Raw genomic sequence first — 20,064 nt, 5'->3', positions numbered from 1 at the left:
GAGAGGCACTCTTGCCTTCAGCTCTTCACATGGTGCTTCCTCAGCCTTTCCCCGAGTTCCCGTGCCCCTCTCTTTCCTCCCTCTCCAACAAGGCAGTGTCTGTGTAGACGTTGCATGTACATCAGATGGAATATATACTATGGGTCATTGGCCTTGGCACCGTGTCCACTTGGGGAAGTTTGAATCCCCTTCACAGTTGCTGACCTGCGAGGTCACTGAGGCACACTCCACGCACCTAGGACGGTCCCATGGCCCTCACCCTGGGAAGTCCTGTTTCTCCCTTGGCTGCCCTTCTGGGCCTCCCAGCAGTGACTCCGGCACACAGGACCTCGCTCCTGCAGTTGTGGGTATGTGATCCATGGAGAAATGGAGCTTGGTTTTCTAGATTTCAGAAAAGAAACTCCCTAGACCGTTTCATGGCTGCTCTTCGGTAATTTTCCACCTAGCCTGAAACTGTGTTTCTTCAAGTGGGCTGGGGTTACCTCTAAGGCTATTGTAAGATCCTCACAGACCGTGTCATGATGATGGTTTTTAAGTTCTGTTTATGTAAGTGTACAATAAGGAAGACGACCAACCACGTCAAATCCATTTTTCATAGCTATTCCTGCTTAGGGTCAGGCTAAATTCAAGCTCATTAGAAGACAGTTAAAAAAAAAAATTCTGGGTAAATGTTAGGGCTGCTGATATGTAGCAATGCCAGAGTTGGGACAGGGGGTATGTGAATGGCTGGCGTTTGGGAGATGTCGAATTAAGGCCTCCCTCGGGCCTGGAACCAAATCTGTTAAAGTAGGTGCCATTTCTGGTAAGTCCACTTGGTCTTGGGATTCTTGTATGGAGTAGGACACATAGGAACCTTATGAGGGGCCTCGGACCCACTTATGCTGAGGGCAGGAAGCTAACTGCCAGGCCCCTCCTAGGAGCCATCTATGGGCCCTATGGGCCTGAGCCAGGCACTGCTCTGTCCTCTTTCTCTCTGCCCTCTTCTATAATGACACCTGTCTCAGTATCTTACCTCCCACCCCTATGTGTCCTCAGGCTCCCTAGCTCCCTATATGCTCTGGACCAGATATCCATGCCCACCTCACTCCTCTGCTCCTCTTTCTGGGACTGACAGGAGGCGTGTCCTCTCTGACATTGGTGAGGGTCTTTACTCTCTCTCTCATGGACACCACTACCTGTTCTACGATCCCGTCCTCGTTTGCTTTCTGGAACTCATTCCCAGAACTCGCATCCATTCCTTGCCCATCATGGAGGCAGCCCCCGAGTGTGCGGGATGGGGCTGCATTGAGGGGAGAAGGACAGAGACCTGGTTCTTGCCTGTGAGGGTCTCAGAGGGGGCCAAGGGGTGCTGCATGCACTCATCGGGATTGAGTCCAAGGAGGATTGGGGGGAAGTGAGAGCACGCCTTGGGGCTCAGCTATCCATTCTTTCTTCATAAACGGAGTTCACCTGTAGGACTGCAGTCCCATCTCTAGGCAGATACCCCAGCTGAGTTAGCTGAGATGTCCCATCTCCATGTGTCAAGGGCCACACAGAACCCAACTGTACCCTGATTAAGCACTTGAAACTTGAGTACGGAGGCTGTGAGCTCTACCGTATATCCCCAAACTGACTTCTACCATGGCTGGATCTCCCTGGGTACTGGGTCCAGCTTCTCTCGTCCCCTTCAGGATCACCTTTTACTTTCTCCCGCCCCCGCCCCCCACCAACAATTGCTCTATCACCAAGGCCTAGTCTGTTCTCTCTCACTGTCCCTCCATTCCGATCAGGCCCTCCCTTTTCATCCCTGCTGTCAGGCAAATGCTGTATCTTCTGAGAAGTCTTCTCTGACTGCCTTAGCCGAACACGATCTTGCCCTTCTCTGGATTCTGAAAGCTCTCATTGTCTGCCGACGTATCGCTTGGCACTCATGATAGACTCCCTTGTGTGGGTATTTCTGCTTTTTCCCTTGTGTCTGTGCCTTATCTTCTAAACTGTAGAAGCCAAGGCCCTTTAGTTTGCACTTGCCTGTGTCTTCCACAGCATTTGGGAAGAGGTTGCTGGTGACCATGAGTTCTTTGATTGATCCCATAGGCAAGGGCCTGCCTGTAAGGGGGTTGGGACCCTTTGAGACCCTGTCCCCCAGAGACTACATGGTCTGGTGAATAATTTTTCCTTTCATGACTATGAAGCATTTAGGAAAAGTGAGTCAACACCATACCCCATACCCTGTCTTTCTTATTAATTATAATTATATGACAACATGACTCGTGGTACTGAGGACAAGGGCCCACAGCAAATGTGGCCTCTTTTGGCTGGCAGTTTTCAACTCAACGGAGACAATAATAGCAAGAAGGTTGGGTGCATTGGACTCCGTGAAACCTGGGGAAAGTGGAACTCTGGGGAAATGATTGTCGGACTTTTTTTGTGTGTTTAGATTATGGGTTTCCTACTGTCCCTCATTTGTCCACATGACCCAAGGTGTAGGAACCTACCCGTTTGCAGCGACCAAAAGGGGAGCAATTTGTGCTTTTTTTGGTTCCAGCTCAAATGACAGAAGATGATTCATAAATCAAAACTCAAGGGGCCTCTGGTTTGAGATGCTAGGATTGCCCCAAACCATAACCCCCTGAGAATGTCTTTATGAGTTTTACACATTCCGAGGTATTTGTGTTGATGATCCCTAAAGGATAAAACATTTGCAGGCCTCTGGTTTGTTCTGCTTAGCTCAGGTCAGAGCAGATTAGCCTTCTGGTTCATGAAGGCCCAGAAAGGTCTCTTGTCATTGGCTGGAGGCCATCCTGGAAACCATGATGACAATCTTGTGTGTTGCCTATAAGGATGCATGATTGTCTGTGATTTTATCTATTCACATGTGGGTGCAGTGTCAGAGTGGTGTCAAGGATGAGTATCCTATAAACTGTCCCCTCTTTGCTGCCATAAAACCAAAAAGTTATGGGCTGCGAGAACACCCCTGGGGACATTAAGTCCAGGAAGGACCCAGGGTGAAGGTCTTGGCTGCCCGGGATGCAGGTGGAGTTTCGTTTTTACCTTCTTGTGGGTGGGAGCCCTTTTTCAGGAGCAGAGAGGCCCCCATGCTGCTCTCTGGGCCTTCCACTGGCAGGACTGATGACCTCCAAGGTCAGGGTGTGGTCACCACCAGACCCCACGTCCCATCCCACTGGGGGAAGAGGCCAGTAACTCAGCCCCTGGTGGACTCCTCACCTCTCACTTTACAAATACAGATCTGGGGCTTGGATTTCTCTTGTGTTTTGGAAGAGAGAGGGAAAGGAGGGGAGAGATCCCATAACCAGTTTTCTCCCAGACATTGGATCTTTTCAGTGCCCTGGTGTTGGGATGATTTTTCCAACATCAGAGAGCACAATATTCATGGTGTTTCCTCCCCCATTCAAAACCCATCAGTGTTTTCTGGCTTATAGAAGGGAGACTGATTTCTTAGCCTCGGTGCTCTTTTGGTCTCCCACAATGGAACCCCATCCAAAACTATTCCTTCTGTCACCTTCTGTGGCCTTGAATCCTAGGCCCTTGAACCCTTGAATTCCTGATGGAAGTGATCCTCATGCACACCCACACTACTTTCTCTCTGGGCCTTTGCTCCTTTGGCCATGTTGGGCCCAGAGTATTATCTCCTTAGCTCATTCCTCCTGCCCACCCTTCCTGATCCATCTCGAAAGCCTCTGTTTACTCCTCTATTAAATGGAGACCATACTAGAAACCTCCTCATTGGGTTTCTGGGCGAGTTACTTGATACAGGGCATGGAACGTGCTCAGGAGAGCATCTGGCCCAAAGTGAGAGTTCAAGAGAGCTCATTGTCACTCCTGCAGCCTATCAGAGCCTGATAAGCCGAGAGGGGAAGTAGAACCCCTTGAGCAACCCACTCCAGGCTTTGAGAAGGAAGAGATGAGCTCTGGGTCTGGGGGTGGAAGGAAAAAGACCAGAAAGGTGGGAGTGGACATGTCCAGACGGAGGCATGTTGCTTTGGCCCTCTGAGTGTGTGCCCCCACCATCAGACAAGCCCGTGGTGGACATTAGGATACTGGCTGTGCTGCCTCAGTTTCCCCAAGAAGGAAAATCAAATGGACCACACAGCAAGCTGTCTGGGCTGCCCCAGACTTGTCTTCTCATTGGCTTCACCACTAGGCTGGGGAGACTTCTCTCTGGGTGCATGCATTGCCTCCCTGGAGGATCTGTCCCTGAGTATTTCATGATGTGGCTTATGTCACACTGGCCAGGGGCCCTTGATCTAAACTGTCTCTGTGGGTCCCAGACGTGTTGTGTATGTTGAAACAGACATGACGTAAAATCTACCATTTTAACCATTTTTAAGCGTATAAGTTAAGTGGCATCAAATGTCTCCACAACGTTAAGCAACCATCACCATCCACCTCCAGACTTTGTCATCTTGCTGACGGACACTGTGTCTCCATTAAACACTAATCCCCCACACCCGTATTCCCCTGGCCCTTGGTGATCGCCATTCGATTTTTTGGTCTCTATGAATTTATTCTCTTCTTGGCCCCGTCCTAAAGTAGGATCCCCCAGTATCTGCCTTGTCGTGACTGGGTTATCTTGCTTTGCCTGATGTCTTTACGTTCATCTCCACTGTGGCCTGTGTCCAAATTTCCTTTCTGAGATTGAACACCATGCCGCTGTGTATATACATGCCATATTTTGTTTATCCACTCATCCATGAATGGACACACTTGACTTGTTTCCATTCTCGGACCGTCAGGAAGAGTGCTGCAGCACACCAGTGTAGAGAGTGGAGTCCCTGCTTTCCATTCTCTCGGGTGTATACCCAGAAGTGGAATTGCTGGAGCCCATGCTAACCCTGTTTGCAATTCTTTGAAGAGTCGCCATATTGTTTTTCATGGCATCTGCTCCATCTTATGTTCCCACCAGGAAGGACTCCGGTTTGTCCACATCTGCACCAATGCCTGTTCTTCTACTTGTTTGTTGATAGCGGCCATCCTCATGGGTGGGTGGTGACTCCTTATTGGGGTTTTAATGTCCTTATTGGGATTTGTGCATTTGTGCATTTCCCTAGTGATGAGTGAGCACCTTTCCCTGTGCCCGATGGCCATTTGTATATCTTCTTGGGAGAAATGCCCTTGGCCCATTTTTTTGTGTGTGTCCAGGGAAACTTCACCTTCTACTCCTTGATCGTAACAAAAACAACTGGCTGTATTGGGTACTTTGGTCCCCTTTGCTCTCTGCTCAGGGTTTATGTGGATTTCCCCCCTTAATCCTCCCAACAACCTTTTGAGAAAGGCACTGCCAATCATCTCCCTTTTACACTTGAAGAAATCTGAAGTTTGAAGACCCCACGCTAGGCATCACAGCTGACAGGCAGTGAACCCACAAGGGCCCTAGTGCCGGCTGACTCTGTCCCTGGAGGATTGTTCTGATTTCCTAGCCCACCCTAAGGATCAGGCACTGAACCCTCTATAAATACACAGTTTATCCATACATTTGAGAGAACGCTGTTTATAAGAAATCATCCAGACCTCTCGACTCCACGGTCCCTTGGGAAAACGATATTTACTTTGATATTAAGGCTCGTTTCCTAGAATCACCATAGTTTACGCAGAAAGCCGACACAGAAATGTGTGGATTTGAAGTGCTTAACCCTTCAGCTCCTCCAAAAAGCTGTCTGAGTGGAGTGATTTGAGATATTCACGTAGGATCCAAGTCTCTTGCTTGAACTCATTTAGTTGACGGATGCCATATCGTGCTCACGTCCTCCACTTGCAATTGAGATCTTTGGGATCCTAAACCCTTTTTCCTCTGAGATGCATGGCATCACCCCCCTGGTCACCCGCCCTCTGTCCAGGTTTGGAGGTGTTGAGGGCAGAGCAAAGGCAGGGGATGCTCATCTTTTCCCCCAGGGGCCGCCGGCTTTTCAGCCCTGGATGGATCTAACACAATGGTTCTTGGGGGAGCATTTCCCATTCTTTGTAGGTTGGCTTTTATCTGGCCTTGGGTTCACACAGCTGGGGCTGGGGCTGGGGCCGAGGCCAGAGCCGTGACTTCGGGTTGGGAAGAAGTTGGCGGAACATTCCCCAGCAGGGCTGGGGCAGACCCAGGGAGTCCCGCCTAAAATATAGTGGACAAAGGAGCTCTTGTCCCCAGGCCTGGGGGTGGGAGGCATCTGGTCAGTGACACAAGCTTGGCCATTGTATGTCGTGACCTCGGCCAACTTTTTTTAGCTGAGAAAGGGGAAAAAGAGAGAGAGTGAAAAAAAAATTAAAAAAAAAAAAAGTCTCCAGAAACTTCGCAACTGGAAAGTCCAGAATGCGTGGTTGATTTCCTCACAGGACCCGGAGCAGATTTGGAAGGAACTGTGCAACGTAGCGTGTTCTTTGTGAAAGAACAGTGGGGTGCAAAGCCACAGGAACGCCCTCCGGGGTGTCCCCGGCACTGACCCTTGGCACGGTTGCTTGCTTGCATCAGGCCCATTTCCCGCAGAGGGTGCCATGGAGAGGAAGCTGGCAGGGGCCTGGCGCTGGGTCTGGGGACTCCACGCAGGACCCAGGACTGTCCTCTGAGTTGTCAGCAGCCCCACAAGGAAGATTGGCTCTTCTCTGATGGTAAGAATCCATCCGACCGGCTCAGCTTTTTCTCAGTGTTTCTGAACGAATCTGGGTATTTTAGAAAACAGTTCTGAGGATCTCTGAAATGGGAGCTTAGAAGCCCTGGGGCGTCCAGTGTGCTGGGGCGGGGGAAGGTTCCCCTAAGGCATGAGTTGGGAGAAAAGAAGACTTGAGTGAGATCAGGAGGGGGGAGGGACGAGAGGTGATGTGGAGGGTGAGGGGGGCAGCTCCCCGGTCACCTGGGCAGTGGTTCTGGGGAGGCGTGTGACCCCGTGGTGGCGTGGCTTGTGGGGGCAGTAGGCCATGTCACACCTCCCTCGCTTCTCCCGAATCTGAAGCTCGGCTTCTTCCTGCCTACCTACCTGCCGTCTACGTGTCCAGGTTTTCGCCAGGACTGTCTAAAGGGAAAGCCTGTTGGGGGTTCCTCCCCGGTAGTTAACTTTCTGCCCATGTCTCTGCCGTGGTTGCAGGCTGAGCTGGGTGCTTCTGTCCAGTTTGGGGGGGCAGGGGTGGGCTGTGATTACGGGTGCTCTTCTAAGATCTAAGAGTAGGATAGCCTTCTTTTGTCCACGTTCCTGCCCCTGGAAGTTAGACACCCCCCTTTTTTGGAAAGTGGACCTCCCATCAGCCAAGGCTCTAGGGACCATGCTCTGGAGGCTCTGGGCAGCCCAGGGTGGGGGGTCCAATTCATATGGGAAGGCTTGTGTGTGTGCACGTAGCCTTCTTCCAGGGTGCCCACTGACTGGGTCAGACAGCATCTCTAATTTTGGTGTGGCTTCTGATGGAGGCCTGAGCCTGTGCCGGGAAGAGAGAGATGGTACTTATCACCCAGGGGCACCTGGAAAGTTCACAGGAGGGCTTCTTGGAGGTTAAAGCAGATCTGAATTGTCCAGGGACCGTCAGAATATGGAGCCTGGTGCTCAGGTGAAGCCTGGGACTCTGCATTTCTAGCCAGAGGACAGCCCTGCAACAGGTGCAGGGTCTACACTGGGGGAGGATGGTGTGTAAAGTGCCCAGACCGATCAGTCATGTTCTGATGGATTGCCGGCGAGCACTGGTGGGTTCTGGTGGGGCTGGCCTGGGCTGTGGGCCGTAGCAGGGAGGTTCCTGGAGAAGAAGGGATCAGCCCAGAAGATGTCCCCAGAGGGGCATTCAGGGAGTGGGGTGAGAGCCCGGGGAGGTCTCTTGGTGGAGATGGAGGTGTGCCCGGGCTGAGGGAGAGTGTGTGTTCAGGTCTCGGCGTGTGTGTGTGGCGAACAGCTTATCTGCCGGCGGGCTCAGAACAAACCTGTGTTGCCGGGGCACCCGGGTAGCTCTGTCAGTTCAGGTCATGGTCTCGGGGTCATGATCTCAGAGTCCTGGGACTCAGGTCATGATCTCGGGGTCCTGGGATCCAGCCTGTTGTTGGGCTCCCTGCTCAGCAGGGAGCCTGCTTCTCCGTCTGCCCCTCCTCCTGCTCGTTCTCTCTTTCCATCTCTCTCTCTCAAATAAATGAATAAAATCTTAAACAAACTAAAAGAACAAGTGTTGGGCATGGGGAGAGTTCCAGCTTCGGACACAGGGAACCCCAGGATGCCAGGGCAGGAGTCTGGTCCGTGGGCAGATAGAGCTCATCCGTGTGTGGCTCTGGGAATGACAGGGAAGGGGCTGACATAGGCCGGTCAGGCCAGAAGAACTCACCAAGACACGCCTCCGTGAGAGAAAGAGGCACAGTCTGAGGCCCCGAGGAAGAATCCCAGTGTTCGGGGCTCCGTCTGCTGCCCTTGAACCCACGTCTATACTTGAACAAGACTTTGCCTCTCTTCCAAAACAGCATGTCCTTAAAAAGCAGGTGGGCTAAGAGCAGCTTCCAGAATCCTTGAGTCTTAGAAAAGAAAGAAGGAGAAACCAGAGAAAACCCTAGGAGACCATCTGGTGCAACTTCTGTATTTTTGAGATAAGGACACAGAGGCCTCCCCACCGAGACAAAGTGGTTGCTCAAGATCTCCCAGCAAGACAGCGGCAGCCCTGGCCAGGCGAGCCGGCCTCCATGCTCACATCCCGCATGATCTCTACGGAACGGTGATGGTGTCCCCAGCTGTCACCATCGGTCTGGTTTTCTATGCACCAGATGCAGAGCTTCAGAAACGCCTGCTGCCTTGGGTGGGTTGGAACTGCTCCCCTTGCTTGTTCTTGGGCAAGGAGTTCAGCCTCGATTAGCCTTCATCTCCCCCCAGTGCCCGTGGCTCAGAAGCATTAAGGATGCGCTGGGCAGTCAGAGCCCTGATGCAAGTCCCTTGGAGCTCCAGCTGCCAGCACCACCCCGTCACTGAGATGAGTCTCCCCAGTGGGGACACTTGCTGCTCCTGGCTTTCTGGTGCCCAGGGACCTGCTTCTAGTGGCCACCAAGCTGGGCCAGCCAGATGGCAGCCCTAGGCAGGCATCAGATGCCCACCTTGGTGACCTAAGGAACTCCAGTCCTCCCTTCTTTAGAGGGGCACCAACTCCCTGAAGACACAGCGGGGGGCACCCCCCAGGGCTCTGCAGGCAGCAGCTGTGTCACCTGGCCTTGGAGCCCCTTTCTGGCGGGCATGGGCTTGGCGGGAGGTTCCAAACCTGTGATCTCACCTGAGGTGGGGACTTTCAGTTCTGTTCCTCTCCTCTGAACGTGCAGGGTCTGTTTGGAACGGAACAGAATGCTTGAAAAATTTGGGTAGGTGGGTTTTTCTTCAGAGGATTGAGAAAGTGCCAGAAACCCTTCCATGAGACATTCCGGGATTTCGCACCTTAATATGAAAGGGGGCTTTATCAGGATTTCCTCTTCTCCCCGTTCCCTCCACCCCCTGGCTCCTCCCCCACCCCAATACCAAGTGTTGGCAAAATTTGCTTGTTCCCTGGCGCTCTCCTCTGCAAAGGGAAATTGGAGGGGTCCTCCCCCTCCCAGGAGCTGCCTAGGTGAGTGGTCCTCAGTGTGTCCTTCGAAGCATTTCCAAGGGCAGGATGTCGATATCTTGACCATATATACGCGTGTAAAAATCCAGAGTGCAGGGTTGGGTTTTTGTTTTTTAAGATTTTTTAAAATTTTTATTTTATTTATTTGTCGGGGGGTTGGGGAGAGTATCAGTACAAGCAGGGGGCAGAGGCAGAGAGAGAAGCAGCCTCCCCGCAGAGCAAGGAGCCCGAGGTAGGACTCGATCCCAGGACTCTGGGCTCATGACCTAAGCCGAAGGCAGGTGCTTAACGGCTGAGCAACCCAGATGTCCCTCCAGGGTGTATTTTGAAATCCTTCAGGACGAAGGGAAGTGCTCACTTCACATCCACCTCCTTCTGATGGACAGGGACATCGGAGCCCTAAAGGGGCCGGGACATTGACTCTTGGCACAGAGTGGGAGAGGTCAATGTTCTGCCTCCCCGTACTGGTTTGCGGTCGTGCTCACGACGTTGCGAATCCTGGCTTAGGCGTACATTTGAATGGTTTCCAAGTTTTGTTAAATCGGTTTGCTTCACTGGTGTCTCAGACGGCATAGCCCTCCCATCCATTCCAAGTTGGGTTTGGCTGAGGAAATAGTTACTCGCTGGACCGAAAAAGTTTGGGGGACACCTTCGGGGGCGGGGGAAGGTAATGGGACATGGACAATCTTGTTCATCCTCGGAGGGCTCTGTCCTTTCGTGTTTATGGGGTGGTTGCTTTTGCAAGCATGTGTGGTCATTTAAATGCCTTGAAATGTCCCCTGTGGTGGTTTTGGGCCCTGTTACATGACATGACCCTCAGGTCACAGGACCCCGGTGTTGGAGGGCCGGCAGCCCCTGGTTTTATAGGTGAAGGGACAGAGGCCCAGAGAGGCTCAGGGAACTTTTTGAGTTATAGCTTGCTGTCTGGGAACACGGTCTCCTTTTGCCTAGGCCTGTGTGCTTTCTGCCGATGCTTCCAGGGTCCTGAGGTTGGAGGTAGGATATCAGAACGGCCCACGCTATTTTTATCTGCCGGAGAAGGGGTAGGAGGAAAGGCAGCCAACATTCCTCAAAGTTGAGAGTTGGAGTAAAACGTCTCAGTTCATCACGAGCTGGTGAGTGGATTCATTCAGGTTTTCCTGCTCAGAGGCCAGAAGCCGGGACAGGCTGGCGGGAGCTCACTGCCTCGCCCTTTATAACCTTGAAACATCAGGGCCTGACAGATCTTAGAAGTGGGACCGAAGTTAGGGGCTTTCTTTGAGATTCCCCAAACTTCTCCAGGCTCCAAGATATGGAAGCAGGCGCAACGTCCCATCTTCTTCCCAGAGCTGTGCTCCGTGTTCCTGAGCACCTGTGGGAGCTGCCTTGCCCCACAGGAGCGTGAACATGGCCACGAGGTCATCGGGCACCTGCTGTAAACCTCGGTACGGAGCAGGACTGACTGAGTTGTGTCGTTCGGTCAAGCCAAGGGACGCGGGAGGGTGGGTGTCTCTCAGATCCCTGTCCTGCTCTGTGCAGATGCCAGCAGCAAAAGCACAAGCCATCTCAAATGTCTGCTGACGTCCAGAGTTCCTCATTTTGGGCACTGTGCCCTTTGGGACCCTGTTTATAAGCCCCTCTGTCTTCTCTCTGGAGGGCAGGTGCACCAGTAGTAGAAGTGTCTGTGTCCAGTGTCCGTGAGATACAGGGTCTCGTGGGAACGTGTGTAAGACCCGAATTGAAGTTATTTCCTCCAGGACGGATTCCTTCCTGCTCCCCCCCCGCCCCCCCCCGCTGCTTGCCCCGCAGACACGTCAGGGCCACGGAATGGCTTCGGATGCGGTGGGGGTCCGGCGGGGTGGGGGAGGGGTTCCCAACTCATCCCTGCACTGCGGTCTTGATGGCGACATCGTTTGTCCGTCCTCGCCCCACTGGAGACCCCGTGTTTTCCAGCTTAGCCGAGTTTCCCCGTGAGGGTCGACGTCCTGTGGCCTCCCAGAGACGACGTCGTGATTGTGTTCATCAAAATTCCTGGTTAGCCAGATCACTCCGTTCCTTTTTAAGATCAGAAAAGAGTGTATTGTTCTGTGTCCTCTCCCTGCCCCGTCCTGAAAAACAGCCCGCAGTGAGTCGACTGGCCCCCGGGGAGGCATTGGGGGGCTTACAGATGGCTCTTCAGGGTGGCTGGGACCCTCGCCATGTCCTTTAGGAGCTAGACACGGGTGGGGAGGGGGATGTTGCTCACATCGGGTTGGGTGATAAGCACATGGCTGGTAGGTCTGGAGGATAAGAACAGAGAGTCCCCAGGGTCCAGAAAGGTGCCTGATGCTGGCAAGCGTGAGTATGAGACTCGCTTCATAGGGCTGGAGCTGGGGAGCCTGAGTGAGTCACCCTCTGGGCGCTCGTCATGGGGGCCGAGGTCTGGCGTGAGTGAGTGGCAGGGGCCAGCCCCTGGGATGTGGATTACTGCTGCAAGCAGGACCCCTCCCAGCCGTGCATCCTGAGTGGGAGACCCAAGGACACAGGGGCGGTGCTAGAGTCCTGGGGATGTTTGCATTAGAGTCCTGGGGATGTTTGCATTTGAGTCCTGGGGATGTTTGCATTTGAGTGATTTGAAGCCCGATTTGTAAAGTTCCTTTAAGGGACGCAAAGAAGCCAGGCCAAAGGTGATCTGTCCAAGAGCAGTCTGAATACACACGTGAAGCGTTCCGGCAAACCCTGTGATGCGTCGGTCCCATGTACCAAGGAACCTTGTGCTTGGAGGAGTAGAAGGAAGAAAGGCATCCTGCCTGGATCGCTTTGGCTTCTTGTTGGGAAAAGCTGGAGGTGGGCCTTCCATGCCTGATCCCGCCTTCATGCGGGGGTCCAACTAGAGTGGCCCAAGGGGCACAGAGATGCTCAGGTCAGGATTCCCTGTGGAAGCTGATTGCCCGTGGGAGCCAGCGAAAAGTGGCTGAGAAGTCAGACTCACAGCACCCCAATCCAAGAAAGGTCTGTGGTCCCCGAGGACCCTTCCCTTCTGTCACAGCCCCTCTGGCTAGAAACCTGTCATTCCCCAGGAAAGCGGTGAGAGCAGATACTTGACGCCAGGGGTCGGGAGCAAATGGGTGAGGCCATCGGGAAGGAGACAAGAGGAGCAGCCCCTTTTCAGGGCAGAACCAGAGGTGTTCTGATTTCATTTCCCTTAGGTGCCCGGGCTCTACTTTGTTCTGCCTCGTAATCTTTTCTAATAGTGTTGGAATTTGTGGTCCAAGCTCTTCCCTTCTTTTATACCATAGAGGGAGAATGTTTTATATTTTTCTTGCAATAAAAAATATATTTTTCTTATAATTTTCCTTGTTTTGTACCATATATGTGAACAGAACGTATACAAAGTCTGTAACTAAATTGGTGACGATGATTTGCATATTTTTAAAGCTGCTTTTGGTGGTCAGCCTGGGACGTTTTTGCTTTAGTCCTTCACCTTTATTTGTCGTCTCTCCAGCAGCTGTGGCGCGTCTTCTAAGCACTTCTGAGGAGGACACATAGGTTCTCCCGGACCCATGGTCTGCAGACCTGTATTCCCCAAACCACTGTCCACAGAGGAACGCCTTTCTTTCCCTCCCTCCCTCCCTCCCTCCTTCCCTCCTTCCTTCCTTCCTGTTATTTGAAAGAGAGAGATAGCAAGAGATGGAGCATGAGCAGAGGGAGAAGCAGCCTTGGTGCGGGACTCGATCTCAGGACCCCCAAGACCCCAACCCAAGCCAAAGGCAGGTGCTCACTGACTGAACCACCCAAGTGCCCCAAGGAATGGCCACATAAAAGGGTCTTGGCATTTCTCTGTGACAATCCAGAAGCATCTTTTGAAATGCAGTTACAGAGAAGCCTGTGACCAGCTATCATTTTTTTGCTCATTTACTGGGGACACCCTTCTCCCACATAAACCATTACGGGACTTTCTCCTTATCTTTGCCGTGTAAATACATTGTTCATGGTGTGCCTGCCATCGACTTATAAAATCCATTTTGTGTGTAGCAGCGTAGGACCTACCATGCCGCTCGTACGTGTTTTCTTTTAGCTGAAGGCAATTCCCCCCTCCCCGCCCCCCGCGCCGTCCCCATCAACCATGGTCTATCATTTCTTTTCTCTTCTTCAGGAGCACCGAGCATCTGTATCTTGCCTTGTTCTTCTGGCCCTCTGTTTTCATTTGTTTGTGTGTATTTCCTTTGCATTCCAGGAAAAATTCTTGCATTGGCTTTGTACGTAATGAAAGCTCTTCCTTTTTATTTTTCCTTTCTGCAAGACCAATTCCACATTCTGTGGCAACCCACGAGGATGTTCCTGTTGCTACCTCGTAAATATCCCTACAGTTTTGCTTATTTCCTGTCCCCCTTTTTATAGCATTTGTTTCCTTTTTCCAGGCTACTCGCCTCATTTGCATTCGTTTGTCCAATACTTATGATTTTTTTTTTTTTTTTTTTTTTGCTCTTGTATCATAAATGCTCTGTCTTCCTGTCTTCTATTGAGGTTGCTAAACACTTTCCTGGAATTTTCCGTCTGGATACCATATGAGGTCATGGTTAGAAGTTTGTGCCTCCCGGGAGGCTTCTGGATACTGTTCCTCGATTTATTTTCTGCAGTGAAAGAAACTATGTTATCTTGTCTTCCCCCGCCTCCCTGTACTCAAGGTTGAATAGTCCATTCATCGGCATCCATTAAGAGCTGGGATTTGTTACAGGTGGGGCGCACCTTGCTTGGGCTGTCATTCTGTCTACTTGTTTGAGAGAAAGCCTCAGATCTGTTTGGAGCCCGTTTCTAATGATTCCAAGTTTCCATTGGTCCCTGCATCCCTCCATCCAGTGTTCTGGACACTGTGCCGAGACTAATGGTAGGGGCAGCATGGACGTGACCATGTGTTCCTGAACCTTCCAGTCCGTTTCTCTGTTGTGTGGTCTCTCCTCCTTCCCCTCCCACCGACCAGGTCTCTCCATCTCTCCCCCGTAGAAGAACATGAAGATGTTCTGTGGGTCCATCCTCTCCCCACCAGCCTAGAAAACTACCCGTGAGGACTTCATTTCCCAGGGTGCACTGAGCCATCGCGGGGGTCCCTTACTTCCTCCCCAGCTCTGCTACCTGAGTCGCTCTCCAACGGGATAGGACGGCTGCCAAAGCTGGAGAGAACCGTACTGCCTCACCTCTCAGACAGAGGAAAAGTGCCCCACACTCTGAGAGGTGCAGATCCTGAGGCTGGTGGATCACCCTAAGAACTTGGTCCCTGCTTCCTGCTTTGTGTCTTAAGCCATGGGCAGGGGAGATGACCTTGCCCTTGGTGGCCGTTCCCAGCTTTGTGTCGGAGTCTCTCCACCCGGAACGGGTGCCCAGCTGCAAGGTATGGAACAGATGTGACTCTCCAGTCACCTGGCCCAGCTGGGTGGCTTGCTCACAGCCCCTGTTACTACTGCTAACTGGCTGACCGCATTGAGGAACAGTGAGGCCAGCCCTGGCCCCTGGGTCCTGGACTGCTCAGGGAGCCCCAGTTCCAAAGCTGTTCCTGGGGACTGATGCCTCCCAGTCCCACCTGGCCATGCCTGGCTGCTTCTTGGGGCGTCCTGGCCGGCTGTGCGTTTGGGAAGAGAGAACTTGCTGGAGAGTTCTTTGTGGAGGAGCCTTCAAGCAGTGCCAATCACGGCACCAGGCTCATTAGCAGTCATTGCCATGGCAACGGGTCTGCCAGAAAGCGGCTCGTTAGGCTGACAACTTCAGAGATGTTATATATAGATCTGGGTGTGGGGGGAGTGGGGGTGTGGGGCCCTGTGGATATGCCTTTCTCTGGAGTTCCTATTGCTTCTGGGCTTGGGGTGTGAGAAGACGCAGAATGGGGGTACCTTAAAACTCGCTGATTTGGCTGCTAAAGGGAGTGACGACCGCCCGTGACCATCTCAAGTCGCGTTTGCTCGCATCTGCAGAAGGTAAGAGTCAGGTGTTCCCAGAAGCCTCCTGAGGGGGAAGGAGTCCCGGGCTGAACTTGACGAGGGGAGGTGGCTGTGGGGGGCTGAGTGTGGGGGTTGGTACTGCAGAGACCGGGTCAAATCCCTCTTAAAAGAAGTCTCCTTTGGAGGGCTTGGGCATGGCACCCTTTTCCTTAATAAAGTAGCCATGCAGCTAAGCACTGTCTTTTTATAAATTGTGCTTATTAAAATTTTATGTTCCCAGTTTCGATTTCAGAAGCATGCTTTCTCTCGCGTGCTTTCTCCAAAGCTGCCTGCCAGCCTGTTCTGAGTTCAGTGGGCACGAGGCTCCCCTAGGATGCACGTTGAAAGGCAGCTTCCCGGGCTCCAGGTTGACCTGGCATTGGGAGCAGGGCCCCAGAATCTGCATTTTTTAATGCACATCCCAGGGGACCGGCACAGGGTTCCAAGGACCACACTTTGAGAAACACTGCTCTAAGCGGGGAGGGGATTTTGTCTTCAATCCCTGGGTGACTTTCCTTTGCTTGCCTGCTCTTTTTTCCTTCGCCGGGGAGGACCAGTAGCCATCACAAAGAGGAAAATTTCTTTGGTGGTGCTGTTTTAAATAAGGAGACAAGGAAGTTAGCCGGGAACGTGACTGCTTGGGTGTGGGTGGTGGTATTTCTGTTCATCTCCCAGGAGGGCATATGCTCATTTGGAGACTGTGAGACGGGCAGGAGAAGCAGACCTGAGTCGTCACCCACCTTGGTGGGAGCTGGGGTCAGAAGGTCCAGGTGAAACAAAGCCTCCCTTGGCTAGCTGGGGAGAGATGGATAGAGGGTAGTCAGGATGTAGGTAACTGGACAGAAGTCTCTAGGGCAAGGGGAGGATTTCAAAGTTTGGGCTGATCATTTGTTTAGCTGTGCAGCATTGGACGAGTTATTACATTCTCTGAGCCCCAGATTCCTCGTTTCAAAATGGGAACATGGCAGGTTTCAGTTGTCAGAACTGGAGATAAGTGTGTAAAGCATCTGACCCAGTCCTTGGAGCCCATCAACATTTGGTGCTTGATAAAAGTGGTTATCGATGGATGCATATGGGATCTGAGCTCGTGTGTTTCTTGATTACTGGCTAGATTAGGGCTCTGAGTCATCTAGAAGTCTCCTGATACTCTATAGGAAATAGGGTGAGGGTGTACATGAATGCATGACTCCATTTTGCAGGGCAGGAGATCCACAGTTACCTTCAGATCCTCAGAGGATGGGTCTCCATAAACAGTTGAGTAGGTTGTTGACTGAACAAGGGGACCCAGGGGAGGCTGAAATCCAACCTGGCAGTCAGGGCGATGGCCCATCTGGAGGAAGAGACAACGTTTTATGATTCCCACAAAGCTGTGATGTGCATGAGGTTAGAATTTCTAAGTTGGAGGAAACTACCTTCACCCTCCTACCCTCACTCCCACTCCCTTGGATCTTGCTCATTGTCAGTAGGGCCCCAATCTCTGGGCCTGTGTCACCTCTGCTTCTTGTTCCTCTTCCCATGGGAAGGAGCTTTCAGAATGGAAGGGGAGAAGTCACTGGACTAGGGAAGGGAAGGGAAGGGCTTAACTTCAAGGAAGCAAATTAGGAGAGAAAGTTTGACAGAGACCTTAATTATTGGGTCGTTATTCACGCTGCATTGTCTTGATGGCTGGGGGGGGCAGCTCTCCCAGGAGGCCAGTCCCCCCATGACCACAAGCAATGAGGTCATGTGGGTGCTTTGTGCCTTTTCAGGGAGAGAGCCTGCTGCCTTTGGAGAGTCTTAATTTCTGCTCCCTTGCAGCTTAAAAACGATGTTTTTTAAAAAGTTGTGAAATACACATGACATAAAATATATCACGAGTGATATTTATACACTCATACTATGGTGCAACATTTATATCGACCCCAAAGAGGAACCCCTGGACCCGTCCTTCCCTCCACCCCCAAACCCCTGGCAACCCCACTCATCTGCTTTCTGTTTCTGTGGATTTCCCTCTTCCGGGCATTTCGTATAAATGGAATCGTATGCATGGCTTCAAGGCTCATTCACGTGGTAGCGTGGAGCAGAGCCTCCTTCCTTTCCACAACTGGATATTTCTCTGGACATACAGTGTTTTGTTGACCCCCTCATCAGTTGATGGACCCTTGGGTTGTGTCTGCCTTTTGGTCCTTATGGATAGTGCTGCTGTGAACCTGGATTCACAAGTGTTTCGGGGCCGTTTTCAGTTCTTTTGGGTACGTTCCCAGTGGGTCTTTCCACTCCGGATGTGTCTCAGGCCACCAACTAGGGGAACTTCTTTCTGGGCGAGAGCAAAGGCAAGGGAACTGTGGCGGCCTCGGGGGATGGGGACAGAGCACAGGCAGGTGACAGGCAGAGCAAGGAGCCGGGGTCATGCTGGAGGGGGATAAGGGGATGGCCTTGGGTGCATTAGCCAAATTAGGAAGTAGGCGGAGTTGGCCCTAGTGCCCCCGTCCCCTCTCTTCCAGCGCCACTTGGCCCTTCCTGGCTCTGTAGCAGAGATCCCTCCCCCGCAGCCACCTTCAGGAGGATTGGGCTTGGAGGGTCCAGCATTTCCTAGATGAGCGAGACCTCAGGGTAGGTGGTCACAGTGCCTCCTTCGTCATCAGTGTCCTCCCATGCAAACCAGAGCTTGTTCTGAGCCCCCAGAGTTACATAAACCCCCAAGAGTGATTTTCAAGAGGAAAGCACCATGGAGACGGGGCAGGTGTCCCTGTTTGCTCTGTCCCAGGTGGGGCGTGGAGGGTCGGAAGTTCAGTCTGGTCCCTCAACCAGCCCTGCTTGGATGGTGGTCTCCTTGCCACCTACCCAGGTTTCTCTGCAGATCCAACTGGTCAACCTCCGAACGCGTTCCCTCCGCAGCAGGTGTGTGCTTGCCAGCTGAGTTGCAGAGTTTTGGAAACAGAGGCCTGGGGAGAAGTGGCAGTTACTAGTGACATTTCAAGTGTGGTGGAGCAGGCTGGGGTGCGGGCCCCTGACCTTCCCCTCTCATGGGGCAGAGGCTATATGAAGCCTCGTCTCACTGGGCTCTTAAACACACCCCCTCGCGCTGTCATGGAGCGTTCCTGGTGACAGGCACCCTCCTAGGAGCCTTCCCCAACCGTGCTCCTGTCCTCCTCCTCCTCTGTTGTGTAGACGCATGGATAAAGGCAGTCGGCTGAGTCACTTTCCTATCATGTGTCCGCTCAGGGGCTGAGTCAGTATTGAGGCCCAGGCCGGAGGGCTGTTTCCATGGTGCTCCTGGGTCCCTCTCCTCTCTGCACCCTATTTCCGGCTGTGTCGGTATCCGGTCCTTGCTTCATACCCTTTAACAATGACCCGTTTCCTCCCCGGCTGCTGGGAGAAGCACCAAACATAGCCTTCCCATCTTCGATGCTCGAAGACATTGACTCTAGCAGAGCGGCCCGGCGTCGTACCCTCTGGTTCTAGAATATTCGTCTCTTAACTTAAACCTCCTAAGCTCCCTATTCTTGTGTGACCCCCCAGCCCCACTCAGCCAAGATACACCTCTCCTGTGTGTGGGAAACTTCCTCTGTGCATGCACACTACTCATCGTGAGACTGTGTGCGTGCAGTATTTGGACCACCTTGCAATCCGGGAGACGCCAGAGCAGGTGTCTGGAGGCCTAGGTGGACACATTCAGGTGTGGGTTTGGGCTCTGCACACGTGCTCTGTTGGTGAGATCTCCTGGTTGGTGTCCAGTGCTCAGTAGTTGAAAGACCACCTTCCATACTGATACTGCGGGTTAACAGCCGTGAACCAGGTTGGCCACGGGGAGGCCGTGGTTCCCCAGGGTCCTGGGAGCATCTAGGAGGGACCCGATCCCTGGTGAGGCTGTGCCACAGGCCGAAGTAGCTGGTTTTGCAACCTTCAGACAACAAGAGGGCAGGGCGGGCGGAGAGCCGCTGTCCCTACTGCTTGCTTAGAATGTTTAGCTGGTTTTCCTAAGTAGCCGTCCTCAGTGACCACAAGTGCCTTGGTGGGCAGGACAGAGAGGGGCTGAGGACACGGACACGCTGAGAAGCGGATTCGTTTTTAATGCATCTGAACAGAGCCCAGCTTTGCTGAGAAATTCACGGCCCCTCTCCCTGCGTGGTTGAATCTACTTAAACTATCTTCAGAAGGCACAGCCGCCGCGTGGACTAATTTGGACCCTCTTTCCTTATTTTTAAATGTTCTTTAGCTCACCGCTTATTTTTGTTGTTTGAGGGACATTGAGATGCAAGAGAGAAGTAAAAAGGAGAGGAGAAAAATTTGCTCTTCCTGTCACTGCCGGAAGTCACCTCTCTTGGATCTTGGGTTCACCTGCTTTCTCTCTCTTATGTATATATATCTTTTCTCCGATTTGTATTTTTAAGAATACTGATCTCGGGGCATCTGGGTGGCTCAGGGGGGTAAAGCCTCTACCTTCGGCTTGGGTCATGATCTCAGGGTCCTGGGATCGAGCCCCGCATTGGGCTCTCTGCTCCGTGGGGAACCTGCTCCCCGCCCCCACCCCCGCCGCCTGCCTCTCTGCCTACTGGTGATCTCTGTCAAATAAATAAATAAATAAATAAATAAATAAATAAAATATTTTATAAAAAAAAGAAGAAGA

At 52.3% G+C, this 20,064-nt stretch overlaps 1 protein-coding gene across 5 annotated transcripts in view; it reads left to right on the top strand.

Moving 5' to 3' along the window:
* The window catches only part of GAS7 (growth arrest specific 7), a 191,359-nt gene that overhangs the window by 92,902 nt on the left and 78,393 nt on the right, over positions 1–20,064 (top strand). Inside the window, exon 1 of one of the 5 annotated variants that reach the window (XM_044249091.1) lies at positions 6,344–6,591. The exons of 3 other annotated variants lie outside the window; for them this stretch is intronic. In XM_044249091.1, coding sequence (XP_044105026.1) covers positions 6,589–6,591 — 3 coding nt within the window. In that variant the 5' untranslated portion in view covers positions 6,344–6,588. Of the gene's footprint in view, positions 1–6,343; positions 6,592–15,329; positions 15,453–20,064 lie in introns of those variants that run through there. One more of the 5 variants, XM_044249093.1, reaches the window with a different exon arrangement.

The sequence above is a fragment of the Neovison vison genome, chromosome 5 (assembly GCF_020171115.1).
Source record: "Neovison vison isolate M4711 chromosome 5, ASM_NN_V1, whole genome shotgun sequence".
NCBI classification, from domain to species: Eukaryota; Metazoa; Chordata; class Mammalia; order Carnivora; family Mustelidae; genus Neogale; species Neogale vison.
The sequence above is the reverse complement of the archived record's forward strand: the minus strand, read 5'-3'. Positions and strand labels throughout refer to the sequence as shown.